The 17,764-nt window shown below is 37.5% G+C and overlaps 2 protein-coding genes across 3 annotated transcripts; one reads left to right on the forward strand and one right to left on the reverse strand.

Moving 5' to 3' along the window:
* Window positions 1–750: 750 nt before the first annotated feature.
* LOC103446006 (copper-transporting ATPase RAN1-like) lies at window positions 751–6,864 on the reverse strand. 2 transcript variants are annotated; one of them, XM_029110115.2, is made up of 10 exons: window positions 6,396–6,821; window positions 5,474–5,554; window positions 4,467–5,081; window positions 3,779–4,208; window positions 3,275–3,600; window positions 2,990–3,048; window positions 2,539–2,881; window positions 2,055–2,255; window positions 1,710–1,967; window positions 751–1,423 (listed from the first exon to the last, which is right to left on the reverse strand). In XM_029110115.2, the coding sequence occupies exons 3-10, from the start codon at window positions 4,959–4,961 to the stop codon at window positions 947–949; spliced, it is 2,589 nt and encodes an 862-aa protein (XP_028965948.1). In that variant the 5' UTR covers window positions 4,962–5,081; window positions 5,474–5,554; window positions 6,396–6,821; the 3' UTR covers window positions 751–946. The 2 variants fall into 2 exon arrangements, with proteins under 2 accessions (XP_028965948.1, XP_008383286.2); XM_008385064.4 differs by lacking the exon at window positions 5,474–5,554 and having other exon boundaries at window positions 6,396–6,864.
* An 8,195-nt stretch (window positions 6,865–15,059) lies between these two features.
* On the forward strand, window positions 15,060–17,419 carry LOC103446005 (thioredoxin O2, mitochondrial-like). Its single transcript, XM_008385063.4, has 7 exons — window positions 15,060–15,522; window positions 15,633–15,698; window positions 15,805–15,855; window positions 15,966–16,045; window positions 16,302–16,346; window positions 16,573–16,667; window positions 17,210–17,419. Exons 1-7 carry the CDS (start codon window positions 15,276–15,278, stop codon window positions 17,217–17,219), a joined length of 594 nt encoding a protein of 197 aa, XP_008383285.1. The 5' UTR covers window positions 15,060–15,275; the 3' UTR covers window positions 17,220–17,419.
* Window positions 17,420–17,764: the final 345 nt, after the last annotated feature.

Genomic DNA, 17,764 nt, shown 5'->3' on the forward strand with positions numbered 1-17,764 from the left:
ATAAATGTATGTTGGATATTAGATACATATATTTTCTTCAAATATAACCCGTGTATATTATATAATTATAGTCTGCAACTAAATAAAAGAATTACTTGAATTGGGGCATATGCCCCTAGTGAGCCTTCATTGGCTCCGTCTATGCATTTAAATATAGAATTACCATGTTTCTGGAGTCCTTTAATATATAATAAGAGATATTAGTTTTTTTTTTTTTTAAACAAACGATATTATCTACACTAAGAGGTGGGGGAGTGGGCTAAGCCTCATAATAGATTAGCAGTAATGTGGTTCAAATTTACTTTTGGCGAGAATCGAACCTAAGACCTCTTACTTACAAGTGGAGAAATACGAGATAATAGTTAGGAAATGTGTGTGCTAGTGTGGTGACGGCAACAGACGATGATAATGGTTGGTGGTGGTGGCAAGGACTGCAATTATGGTGATAGTGGGAGTAAAGGCGATAGTATGTGGTGGCATAATTCATTTTGAATGAAAAACTTAATGAATTTAGAGTGAGATGACAAAATAATAATTTTAAAAAATTGATATAACAAATCACTTAAATTTTTTATGCACATTACGAATAGAAAAATGTGTCAAGTTCATAAAACATTTAAAAAAAATTCCCAAAATTGTGATTTGCAATGAACCATTCCTCCTTACAGACAACTCTCCCGTAATAGATAAACTTACAATTTAACACATGTGCATAAATTTTTATTTTGTATATTTTAGTAAGACACTCCATCATAAGATTTGATATATACGAGAAGAGGGACATTTACAACGAATGAGGCATAAAATTACACCCCATCACAAACACACAAGGAGAAAACATAGAGCACAGAATTGGGATAAAGTCTAATTCGAACTATTTATCCTGTTTTACTTTTGCTTCCTACACAGTTGAAAACTAGAGCTTTCCTTTTTTTCTTTTCACTTTCTACTCTACAACTATTTCCAGTATGGCCGTAAGTCTGGGTTTTCTGTATCTCCTAAGGAGCAAAGAAGAGCATACAACACTAACAGATGACATGGCCATGCATGCACCGGCCGCCCACGGCGGCAACATGATCCCCAGTGATGGGAAGAAGACCCCGGCAGCAATAGGTATTGCGATCACATTGTACGCCATGGCAAACACGTAGTTCAATCGAATACGAGTGAAGGTCTTCCTTGAGAGATCAATGGCTGTGATTACGTCTTCCAAGTTATTTCTCATCAACACGTAGTCAGCTGCTTCAATTGCAATATCGGTCCCTGCACCGATCGCCATACCAACATCAGAAGCAGCTAGGGCAGGTGAGTCATTGATTCCATCACCAACCATAGCAACTATACTTCCATCTTTTTGGAATGAACATACAGCATCAGCTTTTCCAGCCGGCATTACCTCTGCCCTCACGTCTTGAATGCCAACCTGCCCAGCAATGCATTCACACGAACGTCAAATTTCTATGCAACTAAAACTGATTATATTATATGTGGCTGACCAAAGAACTTAAAAACCGATGACTCTAACGTTACCAAACCATTATTAAAACTCTTTAATTTTTGGTAAAAAATTCGTGCATGCTTGAAATCAAAATATATTCTCCAACTTTCAATTCGTATGAAGATTCTCAACTCGAAATGACACTCAAAGTTGCATATATTTTCTATCAGAATTGGGTTGACTAATAATTGATAAACAGAAATATACTCACCTCCTTAGCTACAGCCTGTGCTGTCCGACGATTATCCCCAGTAACCATGACTGGTATGACACCCATCTTACGAAGTCCCTCGATTACTATGGCAGCTTCTCTTTTTAGAGGGTCCGCAACCCCCAAAACACCAAGTAAATTGCCTTCGTATGCAACAATTATGCCCGTCTTTGCACTTTCTTCCAGCTCTACAACAAAATTCTCTACATGTGTAGGAATGTTGATTCCACTTTCAGTCATCAGCTTCCTATTACCGACCTGTTTAGGAAACAATACTTCCGATAAGCAACCTTGGATGGGTGAAAGCATATAAGGGTGGAAGCCATATGGAAATTTAGAACTCACCAGAATAAGTTTTCCATCTATAAAGCACTGGATACCTCTTCCGGGCAAAGCAGAGAACTCTGAGGCATCAAAAAGCCATCCAGAAATTGTGGTGTCTTTGCTCTTGTTCGGTGCATCGTCAGCTACAGAAGGCTCATCAAAAAAGTGAAAATGGCGTGCATATTCCACTATTGCTTTTGCCAGTGGATGTTCACTGCTAGCCTGAGACAACACGAGGAAAATATGAAAAATATATTAGCGGACATAAAAATAGTTGTCACCTTTCTACAGCTGAATGTTTAGAACTTTCTATTAAAGCATGGAACAATATTAGATGTCAAGGACTGCCAGAAAAAAAAAACATTTGAATTAAAAATAAATAATAATGATATACAAAGGAGGTTTCTCTGGAGATGTTGAAGCACCATAGTTCAAATCCAAAGGACAAGAACATAGAAACGAGACTGGAAAAAAAGTGGAAACTAGACAGGTAATAGAAAGTTACCTCTGCAGAAGCCACCAATTTAAGAAATTCTCCACGATCCATTCCCGTGAAAACTTTTACAGTAGTAACCGTAGCTTTTCCCTGGGTCAGGGTACCTGTTTTATCAAATATCACATACTTGATCTTCTGAGCTCTTTCCAAAGCATCTCCTCCTTTTATCAGCACACCATTATTAGCGCCAACCCCCGTCGCAACCATGACAGCAGTTGGTGTTGCCAAGCCCAGTGCACAAGGACATGCAATCACCACAACTGATATGGAAAACATAAGGGCAAATACAAAGTGATTTCCGTTTTCAGGGAGCCACTCTTCTGGGTAAGCTCCAAAGGCTCCAGCAGTATACCTAAAGCAAATCAATAGAAGATATAACTTATCAATAGCTGACTTCAACATTCTCAACTTACAAATTCACTAACTATGCAAAAGATCATAATAAATACGGTGAACTTACCAACCCAATAATGTCAACAATGCCAAGGCAACTACAGTAGGGACAAAAATGCTAGCAACCTGCAGTTATGAAGAGATGGAAGACATTAATTTCACTTTACTTTAAACTTTACAGAAGTTACTGAATTAGCTTTAGTGGAAATAAAGACGGGCTAAACATATAGGGGCACTTGGCAACTTCTCACAAGCAACTTTATAAGAAATAATTCCTAATACCCTTGAAATGATATTCATATATAGCATAGAAGTAGACAAACTAATTGAAAACTACATTTCCAGCACTTACAAAATCAGCAAATTTCTGAATAGGAGCTTTGGACATCTGAGCAGTCTCAACCAAATTAATTATCTGACTTAAAACTGTATCTGATCCAACTTTTGTAATTTGTATGTGAAGGGCGCCATGTAAATTTATTGTTCCTCCAATAACTAATGAATTTACTTCCTTTGAAACAGGTATAGCTTCACCAGTCACCATACTCTCATTGACATAGCTTGAACCCCACACAACCATACCATCAGCAGGAACCTTTGTACCAGGAAGAACTTTTAACACATCCCCGGGCTGAATTAGCAAGGCATCAATTTCCCTTTCTCCAATGACTTTCCCACCTAATAAACAATATATTCGAAATTAGCCAGTTATCTAGAGGTTTAAAATCAATCCGACCAAAACTTTGATGTGGTTAAAAAATGGTAACTATATCAGATATTAAATACAGGAAAAGGAAATATAAATTGGTAAGGGTGAAAAGGAAAATGAAAAAACAAACAGAACCAAATAATGTACCTTTGTCTTTGACAAGCAACAATGCTGTAGCTGGAGCAAGTTCTATCAATTTCTTGATGGCATCTGAAGTTTTTCCTTTTGCAAGACACTCCAGATACTTCCCCAAAAGTACAAATGTTATTAGCATGGCACTTGTTTCAAAGTAAGTTTGAGACCAGAACCCAGTGACTGCACCATATAGAAGCGCGCATACAGAATAGAAGTAAGAGGCCGAAGTTCCCAATGCAACCAAAACATCCATGTTGGTTGAACCATTTCGTAGAGCTCTGGCAGCTGCAACATAGAAGCGCTTCCCAATAACAAACTGAACAACACTGACCAGCGCCCATTTCAACCAATCACCCATTACGAAGGGCCCACATCTCCGGAGCAGTAATGAATACAGAAGCGGAATATGGGGACAAACTACTCGAATGAAAAAGATAGGAATCTGGAGACAATTTATTGACATCAGTAATAGATTTTAAACGAAATATATACATATCTATACTTATGCACGCATGCATAGAAAAACAAAAATATAACGACTAGGTGTCTAAAAGAGCTCTTGAAGAGCAGTGTCTCGATGCATTCTGAGTGAAATATAAAACAAACTATATGCTCTGTTTAGAAAATTGAAATTTATAATTAATTTAGTTTCTCCCATGACTGAAGTGGTCTGTTCAATGACAGAAGGAAATATACTCACACTGAGAAGCAGACTGGAAAGAAATAGCCGAAAAATATTTGAAGCTTCACCGATGTCTTTAGAAGTCATTCTTGTATAAGGGTTTGCCACTTGTAGTTTAAATTTCTCATTGCTGGCCTCATTAATCCCATCAACCAAGGATCTAGAAGTTACAACTTCAGGATCAAAGAGAATTTCAAGTTCGCTTGAAATCCTGTCAAAACGAAAATGTCTCACACCTTTCAAGTTGATAATTATGGCTTCTAACATCTGTGCATCCATCTCACTGAATACGCCAGCAACTCCCAGTATGATTTTATCCTGTTCGCTACTCTGTACAAGTGATGCATCAAAACCAGCATCTTCAATGGCATTCACTATATCATCTTTACTAATTAATGTAGGATCATACTCCACTTCCCCCAGTGAAGTAGCCAGAGCTACTACGGCTCTTTTGACTCCAGGAAGCCCTTTTAGAATACCTTCAACAGAGTTCACACAGGCTGCACAGGTCATACCTCCAATTGAGAACTGGCCCAACAGGGTACCATGTGGCTTTGTTCCGCTTGCACTGGGCTCAAGTATAACCTCTGCGTCAAACCCAGCATCTTCAATTGCTTTCTTGATGTCTTCATCCTGATTGAATAGAGCTAAAGTTGTCTCAGTAACTATTAGAGCACCCTACTTCTGAACAACATGGTGGTAAACAGTATACAATCAAGGTTATCCCCAAAAGGAATCAACTGAAGAATACAAGATAAGTTTACTAGAACTTTACTCAAGAAATGTCCAGGTACAGCAACAGAAAATTTAGAATTAAACTCCCAACCTAACAATCCTATAAATCGTTAACTTTTCTGTGCAGTTCATAGGAACGTCATCCAATACAATAGTCGAAAATAAATGAATTCAACCAACAAGTGCAGATACTATGCAGAGCCTGGAAAAGTTGAAAGTAAAAATGTGAAAGGGGTCCGAATTATTGAAGATTACAAAAGATCAAGGAGAGTTTCAGAGAGAGTTTCCACATTTATAGTACTAATAGCATGCCATCGGCCGCTTCACTGCTTTCAAAAGTAGCTGATCAAAATGCAGGTTCCTTGCATTATCTGGACAGAGAACATCCTTACATTATTTTAATTTTCAAAACAAGTCGTACCCATATCTACATAACCTATCTGATCCAGTTGAGTACGGCTACCTCCCAAAATCAGGCATAGGCTATATCTGAGTCAACCTTATGTAAAATTTCAAAAGAAAAGTGTACCACCGGTCACAATTTTTTATCATAATGCACCAATTTAGGACATATAATTCAGTCGAACAAGATGTAAATGTGTCTGTCTCTGCCTCTGTGTGTGTGTGTGTGAGAGAGAGAGAGAGAGAGAGAGAGAGAGAGAGAGAGAGAAATCGGATACACCATCATTAAAGAGGGGTGAGGAGGACTAATCTGTCACCTTAGCCTAATTCCTATCATGATTGCAGCTCCAAGTATATAAAGTACAACTACAAAATAATTGAGTTACCAAATAATTAACCCTTAATCATGATCCAGTCCCAACATAAATCATAAATAAATAAATGAAAAGCATTACCAACCAAAACGGGATCCTACGATTATTCGAAAACCATAGTAATCCTTAGCAACTAAGACTTTAATTTCAGAACACCAGAACAGCTACCAAAACTCAAAATTTCACTAAACCCATGATCAATCCACAAAATCAATACCCAAATACAATTTAAAAATAAAAAACCAAACTTTCTGAAAATTAAGCAACCAGGACTAGACCATACTTCAAAACACCCAAAAACAGCTACCAAAAGCTCGAAAATTTTCGAAAAAAACGATGCGAACCCAATTGCCCAATTCAGCAAGAAACACCCAAAACCCCAGCAAAACCCAAACCCAGCATTCAAAAACGAGATCAAAAGCTAAAATTGACCAACCTTGATCAATCTCGGATCGAAAACCACATCGGCCCTGTTCTGGAGCAACGCCACGGAGGCCGTGAGAACCCCATTCACGCTCTGCAGAGCACCTTCGACAGAATTCGAGCAAGCAGCACATGTCATACCAGAGACTCTGACTTGAACCCTCTTCATCCCCGCTTCAACTCCCTCCGAATTCTCATAGGAATCCAGGAGCCTCACGTCCTCCGAATCACCGAAGTCGCCGGCGGCAACCATCGACTTCCGATCTCCGGCGGAGACTTGGGTAAGCTGGAGGTATCTGGGACTCGGCGCCATTGTAAGGTACCGAGCCGATAGAAAAAACCCGAGAAATTTATACAAAAAAATGGAGCGAATTGTAGAGAGAGAAAGCGAGAGTTGGTTTTTGAAGAGAGAGAAAGGGAGGAGGAAGGAGACTTTTCCGAGGGAGATGGTTGAGACAGCAATTTTTTAACCAAAGTTTTGGGAGAGGTGGTGGGGAAGGAGGGTGACGATTTTACGATTTTACTCTTTTGCCCTTGGAAATATTTGGTAATTACTAATGTGATGGGTAGGTACTGGCCCTACCGAGTTGTACTTCTTACTCGTTAGTTTTTGTACTACACGAAGGAGGTGGCTTTTAGGGCAACCAATGTGGCGTGTGCGTTCGTGAAGACGACCAAAAGAATCAGTCTAAATACTACAAAACGTGTCTTAATGTCGTAGGGAAATTTGTCTATGCCTAACCAGATTTGAATTGTTTGCGCATGTCTCTTTTCTCTCGTGGTGATGAATTATACGAATGACGTGGCTCCTGAAACAAAAGCTTTAATTTCGGTTGCGTAAATGTAACCTACTCTTGTTACACCAATAATTTTGTTATCAGACTATAAATTACTAACAATCTATCACGATGACATAACGTATCAAATTGTTTGACACGAGAATATTGTCAATTTTTAAAAATGAGACCAGACAGTGGTTTCGCATGGCAGCCCACCCTTCGAGAAATGAGCAGACTCATAGTGGCATTTCATCTTTCTTCTTCCGATTTATCAACTTTAAAAATGGAATCACTTAATTAATTAATCAACCTAAGTTATTCAAAAAGAAAATTTCATGATTATCTATCTTTTGTATGATACTAATGTGACACTATCATAGTGACCAAACAATAATGTGATATCCATTGAAGGGATCTTTATGATTCGATCCTCTTTTCTTCTTTACTTTAGCGTTGATTATCTTTTTGCTAATAATGCTTCTTTCTTTACTAATATAATATCGTTTTTAATGGTAACAAATTAGACTTCCACCAAATGCATGCATACCGAGTTTGTGTGCCTTCTTTTCCTAGGAATATATTCAATTTTTATTGGCAAAAAAAAAAGTAATGATTTGACCTATGTGAGTCTTATGAGGGAAAAAATTAGGTTTTTTTGTCAAAATGATATTTAAGATTGACATAACTCCTTAATTTGATCCTGAGATTTAAAATTGATAGAACTAGTCCATGAGTTTGTCCACAATCAATCATATTGGTCATTCTGTGAAAATTCTCCATTAAATAAGGATTTAATGAAAAAAATATCCTCAATTTATGTCTAATCATTTTGGCTCATTGTTTGCTAAATTGAGGGTATTTTCATCATGTTGGTCCTTATTTAATAAAGATTTCTAACATAAGGACCAAAATGATTGACGTAGACAATCTCAGGAATCACTTCTATCGATTTTAAATCTCAGAAACCAAATTAAAGAGTTATGATAATATGAAAAACCGTTTTGGCTAAAAAGCCTAAAATTTACGTTGGGTTCTAGAGCTAGTTAGGCTACAATTGTCTTTTCGTACCTGGTTTGCAAATTTTATTAAGATATGGTGTATCCACAGTTTTTGGTTTGGTCACCTGGCCATGTGCTTTTCTCTCTCCAAGGTCTATTATTTTTCTCCTTTATTCTTTCTTTTCGTCCGTGAAATGTGAAATTGGAATTGGAATTTGTCAAAAATAAGAACATGTTCATTTTTCTAGCAGTCGTCGAAAACGCGTAATTTGTTGCCAACTTGTTCCAAAGATCCTGCCTCAATTTTAAAGGGAAGAGAAAATAAGTGTGACCTTCTACGATGGTAGTTTTGGGAAATACAAAGTGAATTTGCTTGGGAGTCACGTAATTTCCTTTATTTCGTAACAACTTTTTTGAAAATGGAAATTCAATTTTTTTTTCCTATAAGAAACAATAGAGTGATATTTCATTTATCAACACAAGCAAGTATAATAGTCTCAATTGGGTACATATATAGCTTCAGTGATCGACAAATTGATAGGAATGAATTTGCACAATTAAACAAGTTAAGAGTAAACCCCTATAAGGCCTATACTGCTACAACAATCACTAACATACAAGCGTCACATGATAAATCTGTCACAAAATAACTATAGACGTAACAGATCTTTACCGACGACCATGCAGGTCATCGTTAACAAGCAATGCCACACAAAATCATCACGAAGAAGTTAGACCACATGAAGTCATCGTTAAAAGATGAGACTACATTACGCATCGCTCAATGACGATTGTAGACATCGAAATTTCGGTAAAATAAATATTGATCAATAATTAAAATTTCAATGTTTATGTGTCACATAAATTTTACACATAGCATGTGACTAAACGAAAAATCAAAATAAATCGGAAAAGTCATCAAACGGGACACGTGTCAACGCCTGGCAGAAATGATTTATTTCATCTAATTATTTAAATAAATAAAAAATCAAGTTTTGGAATTCTATAAATAGGAGGCCAATGTGCATTCATTTTAGAGACCAATTCATAACCAATTCACCTCATACCACAACCTTGAAGCTTTGAAACTCAAAAGCTCCCAAGCAAATCCCGAAGGATCAAGAGAGCTCTCTTCGTTCTTCGTCAAATCCTCATTCAAAATCAAGCCCCAACGGCCCTTGAAGAACTTCCGCTGATTCAAGATCAAGCCCCGACGGCCCTTGAAGAAAGTGTCCATCGTTCATCATTCGTTCATCCCTAGATCAAGCCCCGACGGCCCTTTGGATCCACGACGTCAACAAATCTGCACAACTGTTTATCCCAAGATCAAGCCCCGACGGCCCTTTGGCTCAACAACATCAAATCCACCCATTACAAAGATAGAATCAGAGGCTAAATTTGTAGAAGAGATTGTAACCCCTAAATCATCAATACAAATATTATTTTGTACACGTGTTTCTTGTCTCGTTCATCGCAGGAATTTCCGTGTTTACAACGATGACAAAATACAGTCATCTTAGAAGCGTAAAAACAACATGACAACTACGTTACTCCAAGAAAGAAATCACTGGTCCGCTCATCTAAGTGGAGGACAAGGACACTCTATCCAACGCCATCTGTAGCTTCATTGCATTACCTAGATCTAAAATTTTTACGAGTCACCAGATCAAGTTACACAACGCTGCCGGAGTCACCATTTCTGAGTATACAATACAAGGTGGCAAAGCCACCAAATCTGAACGAACAAAGTTGCAGAACCGCTAAATCTGGGCACATAAGGCAGGACAACCAAATAATCGGCCAAGGAGAGCATCATCACTGAAGAATCACACTGACAAAAGTGGATCCGACCCACCAGCAGCCACAAAACCCACCCTAAACCTCAAATCAAGCTCCAATAAAAGAAGAGACCTTGAGAGGGGCGTGACCCAGATTTAGATAAGAGGCTTAAATCCATGAAAGCTGCATACAAAATGGTGGGATAAAGAGAATGGGAAGGGGATAAGGAGATAAGGAGATAAGGCGTTGTGGCGGCGCTAGAGCGGGAGGATGAACGGACGGTAGAGAATGGGAAAGGGAAGTCTGGGTCGAGGGGGGGGGGGGATAGAGGAAGAGAGGAAGAGCTATGAGGAGAAAGTGAGGAGTTGTCACCGACCCAAAGCCAGAGCACGGGATCAGCGACTATAGTGATAGCAAATTAGGTTTATTTTTTCGAAATGCAATGTTCTACTCAAGCCTATAGTGTCTTCTACCTACGTGATTAGTTAACAAACTTTTGATTTTGTTTATAAACAAACAGCACTACAAAAAATATCATCATGCAGATTTCCTTTGTAAAAGCATAAGGGAGCAAGAAAAAAAATACGGAAAGCCGATATGAAATTTTAGAATGCTAATAACAACATTTTTCTAAAATCAAATTTATCAGTACATCTTTTTCTTTACTATGTTATCAACGGTACGTCTTTTACTTTTAGAACAGAATAACATACTTAACTAAATAACAAACTCATCATATAGATATATGTCATCTTCACAGTTGTGTAAAAAACCACAACTAGATATCAAACTTACCACAAACATATATCGTCTTCTAACATGTGAAAGTCAAATGTGAGACCTCCTTCAACCAAGTAGAGACAAGACAACTACTGTAAAGACAAAGACTAGTTGGTTTATTACTATTATTTTATCATTTTTACAGAAAATAAAAATGATGTACATTGTGTGTAATCTATTTTAATCTTTTGGTAATATAGTCTCTAAACTAAATTAATTTCCTTTTCTTTGAAAAACTAAATTTGTTTCCTAAATGTGATTGATTCGTGGTATTGAAGTTAATTTAAATAAAATATCTTCTTTTTTTCGCAGTAAACAAATGAACTGAATACCTGAAAAGAACAAAATAATTGAACTAGAAGTCGGTTTCTAAATTACAACAATAAAATATTCACGTAACATGACATGTGACTAGTAACAGTCACAATAGATAGAAAGAAAGATGATTCCTGATCAATGGAGGGTTGAAAGTATGGTGTGTATACCATATTATATTATACGAATGCAAACTTATCGTTACTAAAATTCACTTGATTAATTAAGGATTCGTAAAGTTTTTAGTATTTATCTTTTATACTTGAGATAAAATGAAGTATATAAGAGATTAGATGGATGAAGAATGGTGGGTGGAAAGAGCTAGGGGAAGAAACTAAAAGAATGAATAGAAACAAAATCTTGTAAGGAAAATAACTTAAAATATATAATTTTTATTTGTATACTTGTTTATTTTTTCTACATCTCTTCAACCATTATTCCTATACTCTTATTATCTATTCTTCTGCTTTTCCATGTACTTCGCTCCGTCTCCAGCACAAAAAGGAAACCTAAAAGCTAAAAAACAAATGATTATCGGGGCCATATTATCGCCATGCAAACTCGCAACAGATGAGAGAGTCATTCGTTTTGCGAGAGGCTAATTATAAGTGCGTTTGTTGGAAAGATGACATGCTTCCACTTACCAGACGGAGGAGAAAAAGTAGTGAAAAATACAGAGAAATTAAAGGGATGAAATAATGCTCCACTATAACGCATGCATGCACGAATAAGCAGGATAAGAAGACAGCTCATGAAAAGCAACACAGCAATGGGTCTACTTCTCATCCTTCCACCAAAACGCATAGCTTTGTCGACCCACCTCCAAGAGAAATTCTTAAGTCCGGAGACCGGACCAGATGGCTCATACGGCTTACGCACAAAAATCTTCTACACCTCTCACACCCTAATTTTTTTTCATGTTCATTCTGTTCCATTTGTTTTCAACTTCCCTCCCACACAATACCCATAACTCATGATTAACTATGACCTCACATAAGAACTTCTCCACCTCCGAATGGCACAACTGACTGACGTGGCACCTACTTCTTCTCTGCCCACCCGACGTGGCAACTTTTGAATACAAGTTGTACTTTATGGTTGAGGGTACTATGGTAATTTTGGCCAGTATAAATTAGGTGATAACCCTAGGTTTGATAAACAACTAAATCCATCAAAATCTAATGCAGTCGAATTGCTTTAAGTGTATGCCATCCTCCATGGATGATTGGGACATATAAACTGGGGAAGTCCTTATCAAATGGCTTTAATTTATGTTTGTGTTCTTGGTGACTAGCAGGTGATCAAACACAAGAATATATGGTTGGTGCAACGTCTATGACCAACATCCAACATTAGTTATTAACAATTGTGACTCGTGACCTGTGACTATACTAGCTAGCTAATTGGTCCGCTACCAAATCTAAGTTAGGGTTTGTCAAATAATACTGTATACTATGATATCAAATGATGTAAAGAAATAGCTAGATTGTCATCTTAGAAAGTGATTTCTTTTAATTAATTTCTCATGTTAGATTAAATTTTTAACTTTTGACATTTGTAAGTACATTCAGGGTGCGTTTATTTGGCTTCATTAGCCTTCATTGGACTCGACTGGACTACTCATCAGTGCAGTCCTGTGTTTGTTACATAGTGGGACTAAGTTTAATGGGATTAAAGGGGACTCACGTTCACTAACTCTCTCACTAAAGGGTCTTAGCAAGACCCCCCAAATACCATGGGACTGCTAAGACCCTCGTTGCGTTCTTCTTCTTCGCGTCGCGTCCTTCTCTGCTTTCTTCTTCGCGTCCTACACTCACCAAACTATGGCAAGATCACACCGTAGGTCCAAACCACCACCAATCTCTCTCTCTCTCCTCACCCTGAGCCCAGAATCACGAATGAGACCTCAGATTTGACCTTTAATCAGAGAACCCTCGAGCTCCATTTCCAATTTAAGAGAACTTTGTCGATTTAAGGTTTTAAGATCGAATTTCTAGTCTTGCATATACAAGTGAGCTTGAATGATTTAATTTTTCTGGGATTTAATTTTCCTTATGAAGGATTATAACTATGCAGGGTTTGCAGAAGATGATTGGGTTCTGGGTTGGGTGCTTTGCGTTCTTCCTCTCTTTTTTATTTATTTTTACTTTATTTGTTTTGTTCTTTAAAGTTTCGGAACATTTGATGGATTCTGTGAATTCGTTGCTTTTGGTTTGTGAAGGGAGGCTGGATTTGTGAGTTTTCTGGGATACCATTTCGTTCTGATCAAATTGAACGATTTCTGGATTCTACGAATGGACTGGTTGATCAAATTTTGAATGATTTCAATTAGTTCTGATTTTTCTAGGATACCAAATTGAAAGATTTTTTATTTATCTGGAATTTGGGTTAAGCATTTGTTATTGGAAGTTCTGATATTTCCAAGGTGCAGAGGAGCACCAACAATTTGCGAAGAAGATGCCATTTTTTTCATATTGATATTTTTAATAGAAAAGAAATTAAAATATAATAATAATAATTTATTGTTAGTCCAACTTCTTAGTCTGACACTGCACCAAACGTTTCACTAAGTTAGTCCAGATGAGTCTAGTCTAAGCCAGTCCAGCTTAGTCCCTGAAGCTAGTTCAGTCCGAGATGGTCCGATGCAACAAACGCACCTTCAGCATATAGCGTTGCAGATGCTTAATAATATATGTAAATATTATACCTAGGTTTAATTAGTTAGTTAACCCTATGTGATTCTATTTATCAACTTCTTCACATGCTCCTAACAATATAGATCACAAGTCTTATTAAAACTTAGGGTCCAAAACTTAAGAACTCAAACGAACCTAACAAGCATTGGGAAGGAGGTTATGGCCATGTCTATTAATAGAGTAAATTCACCAAGGCCAACAAACAAAAGAGATAGACTTATAACACGCGTTCTATTACACCACCGCCTAGCATTCATCGTCATCAATATTGTAGTGTTATGTGAAAAAGTTAAAACACATAACATTACGTTATTTATCTAAAATTCAACTGGATTAGATTTTGATAACAATGTTTTTTTTTTTTTTTTTGTAAAACTGGGGGGTCAAAATACCCATGGGAAACATGATTAGTTTGCTTTGGTTGCAATTTAGAACAACTTTTGGCAAGGTTTATGTTTGGCAGTGTTTACAACTAGGCTTACTGTAATTGTAGTCATTGGTACTGGCTAACTGGCTATAAATTTGATTAAAATTTTAATTAACATATTTGGCAGGACAGACCAAGATTGTTATAAACGAGTTAAAACACATGTACCATAATTAGCTAAACTGAAGCACGTAAGTGAAGACTGAAACCCGAGCAAAATACAGAATCAAAAATGGTTTTCACATGAAAATCTTCGTGTGGCAATGAACTTGTCGTTATTTTTTTGGGGTGCTAATAAGAAATTAAGAACAACGCACAAATCTTTTAGATGAAATAGCATGCAAATTGACATTTCACTTAGGTACCGTTTGGTACGCAGACGGGACGGAACGGGATGGGACATGACAGAACAGGACGAAACAGATTATGTAAATATTGAAAAAGATAAAGAGAAATTTTGTCTTAAAATGTTATAAATTTGTGTTCCACGGATGTGGAACGGGTCGTTCCAAGGGGAAGAGGTGGAACGAAAAATTAGCCAAATTTCGTCCCATGGGACAACCCGTTCCACAGTTTTTAGGCGCACCAAACGTGGGATGGAACGGCTCGTCCCGTTCCGTCCCATCCCGTCCTACGTACCAAACGGTACCTTAGTCTTGGTAGGTTTGAGATCATTTGCTAAGTCATATTGCACGTTTGTCGATATATGCTAATAGCTTTTGAGCGAGCATATCGACTGATGTCAATAACTTTTGAGCGAGCATGACAATAGATGCAACATATATTGAGTGATCTTATCAAAAGATGTCCATAGCAAAGCATACAAACGCATGAGGCTATACCCATAGAAATAATTCATCGAATAGTTGGAAGATAGATTTCAAAGGCATCTCAGATTTTGAAAGTGCAGCACACAACTCTTGTGTAACTGATTTCTAAGTTCGGGGGGAGGAGGTGGTGATTTCAAAGCCTATATGCTTGCACACACAAAAAATAACAATCTTTATGGGTTGTGTAGGCCTTATGGCCCAAGCGTATATACTTGCATCAACTGGCCCATTTATGGCCTCTTCATTTTTGCCTTAAACCCCATACAAAGAACCAAATCGAGAGACAAAAATGGCAAGGAATTCAGGTGTAGCCATGGCACGGCAATTGCTCGGCAATCGCAGCAAGTTCTGCGCCGCGCTTCTTCATCGTCACAACCTTCCTTCCAGTTCTTTCCAAACCCTGGCTTCATCAATCCCCATCTCACCACCTCCCCCGCCCACAGCAACCCCTTCCACCTCCAAACCCTTCTCCAATCCCCTCCACCACTCCCCAAACCCTCGCTTTCTGCAGCTCCGACCTCTCTCCTCGCCCTCAGGTACTCCGTATTTTTGTTATTGTTTCAGCCATTGCTCAAAGTTTCAAATTTTGAATTTTGGGTTTTGGAATAGCTCATTAAATTGAATTCTTGATTAACTTGAATTTCAGGTTCCTCAAACATTGTTGTCATTAAGTCAGAGGATGAATACAGCAGCGCAATCAGCAAAGCTAAGGGTAATTTTTCTGGGTTTTTTTTTCGGTTTTCGAAATTGTTTTGTTTTGAGAAAACTTATCAAAGATTTATGCAAATTATCTGATTTATATGTTAAATTTCATATAGACGGAGCCGAGCCAGCACTTTTCTACTTCACTGCAGTCTGGTGCGGGCCTTGTAAGTTCGAAAGACGTTTTCTTTTAAGCAACGAAGTCATTGGCACGAAATGTGGCGTAATTATGTGTTTTGAACTTAAAATTGGTACTTTGGTGTGATCTCTTGTGCAGGCAGGTTCATATCTCCAGTCATTGGAGAGTTGAGCGAGCAATACCCACATGTAACAACATATAAGATTGACATCGACGAGGTGCGCATTCGCATCGGAATCTAGTTATTATGGAACCTAGTTATATGTTAAGTGTTGTTAATTATGAAATCTAGTTATTTGTTACGGGTTTCGATTCTCAAGTTAGTTTTAGCAATAACTTTACTTGTGCGCTCATAGCCATCTGCCGTGGAATGGTTAGCTAGTTTGAATGTAATTTCATTTATTTTTAATCTGGGAGCATGATTTTTTTTTTTTTTTTTTAATTCATACCTAACCTTGTTTATTCTATCTACAGGAAGGACTTACAAACACTTTGGGCAAGTTGAATATTTCCTCTGTGGTAAATGATTGCTCTTATTATGTTTGAAAGAAAATGCTCCAATTTGTTTTGTTCTTCGTATATAGCTTCTTTTATTCATGGCACTCGTGGGATGATCTTTTTAGGATGGTCTTTTGAATGGATTATTACTGGTTTTGCTTCTTAGTAATTCTATATGTTTTAACTTGGATATGGTGAAATCCAAGCTCCATTTGGTTCGTGATCTGATGTGTGTATTTTGGTGCAGCCTACATTCCAGTTCTTTCAAGATGGAAAGAAGGTGGCTGAAGTTGTTGGTGCTGATGTTGCTCGCTTGAGAGACACTTTTGCAAAACTCTACAAGTAATTCTTTAGTACATTACACTACACTTGTGTGCTTTCTCATTTGTGAATGCGGTGTTCATATTAAGTGCATAATAGTTTTTAGCGGTTCAAGTTTCTCCAAATGTGATCAGTTCTATAGCTCAATTTATATTAAACCCTATCGTAGGATTTCCATTTTATGTGTGTGTGTAACTAAAACTGTTGGTGTTGATGACACTTAGAAAGTAGCTATTGAAAAACGTGGTAGTTGCATAATTCATTTGCACTAGTGTCTTTGGAGCTGTTAAAATTGGGTTACTCTTGTTGTATTGGTTTAACTTGTGTAAGTAGTTTCCAAAGAGATGCATAATTCAGGATTCTTGGACATGCTTGTGAATCGATAGTTCATGTTCTCTTGAATTGCTTTTGCATGTGAACAATAAAAAGCGTTCATGCTTTTGCTTTTGTTTGCACTTCCGCACTCTCAGTCAAACGCAGAGACACTGACACATTTCCGTATAGTTTCTAGCTTTCTGCTGTATGATCTGGAATTATGGCTGAGCAGTAGTTTTGTGTTCCAGGCAGGAATGAGTGAGGATGATCAATCCGCGCCCGAAAAAAAAAAAGGCGATCAAGAAAGACTCACGGACAAAGGAGAGAATAAACTAAAGGAGATTGTAAGAATTATTTTGTGCTGGCAAGCTGATTGTAAGATTGCCTTTTCTACTATAAACGGTTAACTTGTTCGACAAGTTTGGTTTTTAAGGCTTTATCAAATTTGTGTTGGTTTATACGGTAATTAGTTAAAATCCAAAACCCTCCATGAATAGACAGTAGGGTTTTTCTCACTTGGAAGTTTAATTGGAATCACTATCAAGATATAAACTATATATTCACAAAGGGTTAACAAAACAAAGCTATACATATTTTCCCCGCATGTATGTGAGTCTGAATGTTAACGCAAAATCTCTACATTTGATGTCATAACCAAATCCTGCTACAAGTGAGGTTTCTCTATTAATCTAGGGCAAGGGAAGATGACCGAAGCTGAAGTTTGGGGCCTGTAATTCGGACTCCAACTTGCTCTTGAAGAAGGCATATTTAAATTAATTATTGAGACTGACTCTGACTTTGCT

This window comes from Malus domestica, chromosome 10 (genome assembly GCF_042453785.1).
Source record: "Malus domestica chromosome 10, GDT2T_hap1".
Classification (NCBI taxonomy): Eukaryota; Viridiplantae; Streptophyta; class Magnoliopsida; order Rosales; family Rosaceae; genus Malus; species Malus domestica.

Excerpts from the sequence above, each read along its gene's own strand:
- LOC103446005 (XM_008385063.4), top strand. The coding sequence starts at position 15,276 with ATGGCAAGGAATTCAGGTGTAGCCATGGCACGGCAATTGCTCGGCAAT. Across the intron at positions 15,699-15,804 it reads CGCAATCAGCAAAGCTAAGG|ACGGAGCCGAGCCAGCACTT; the intron begins GTAATTTTTCTG and ends AATTTCATATAG. Across the intron at positions 16,347-16,572 it reads AGTTGAATATTTCCTCTGTG|CCTACATTCCAGTTCTTTCA; the intron begins GTAAATGATTGC and ends ATTTTGGTGCAG.
- LOC103446006 (XM_008385064.4), bottom strand. The coding sequence starts at position 6,695 with ATGGCGCCGAGTCCCAGATACCTCCAGCTTACCCAAGTCTCCGCCGGA. Across the intron at positions 2,882-2,989 it reads TTGTTGACATTATTGGGTTG|GTATACTGCTGGAGCCTTTG; the intron begins GTAAGTTCACCG and ends GATTTGCTTTAG. Across the intron at positions 1,968-2,054 it reads TAGATGGAAAACTTATTCTG|GTCGGTAATAGGAAGCTGAT; the intron begins GTGAGTTCTAAA and ends TTTCCTAAACAG.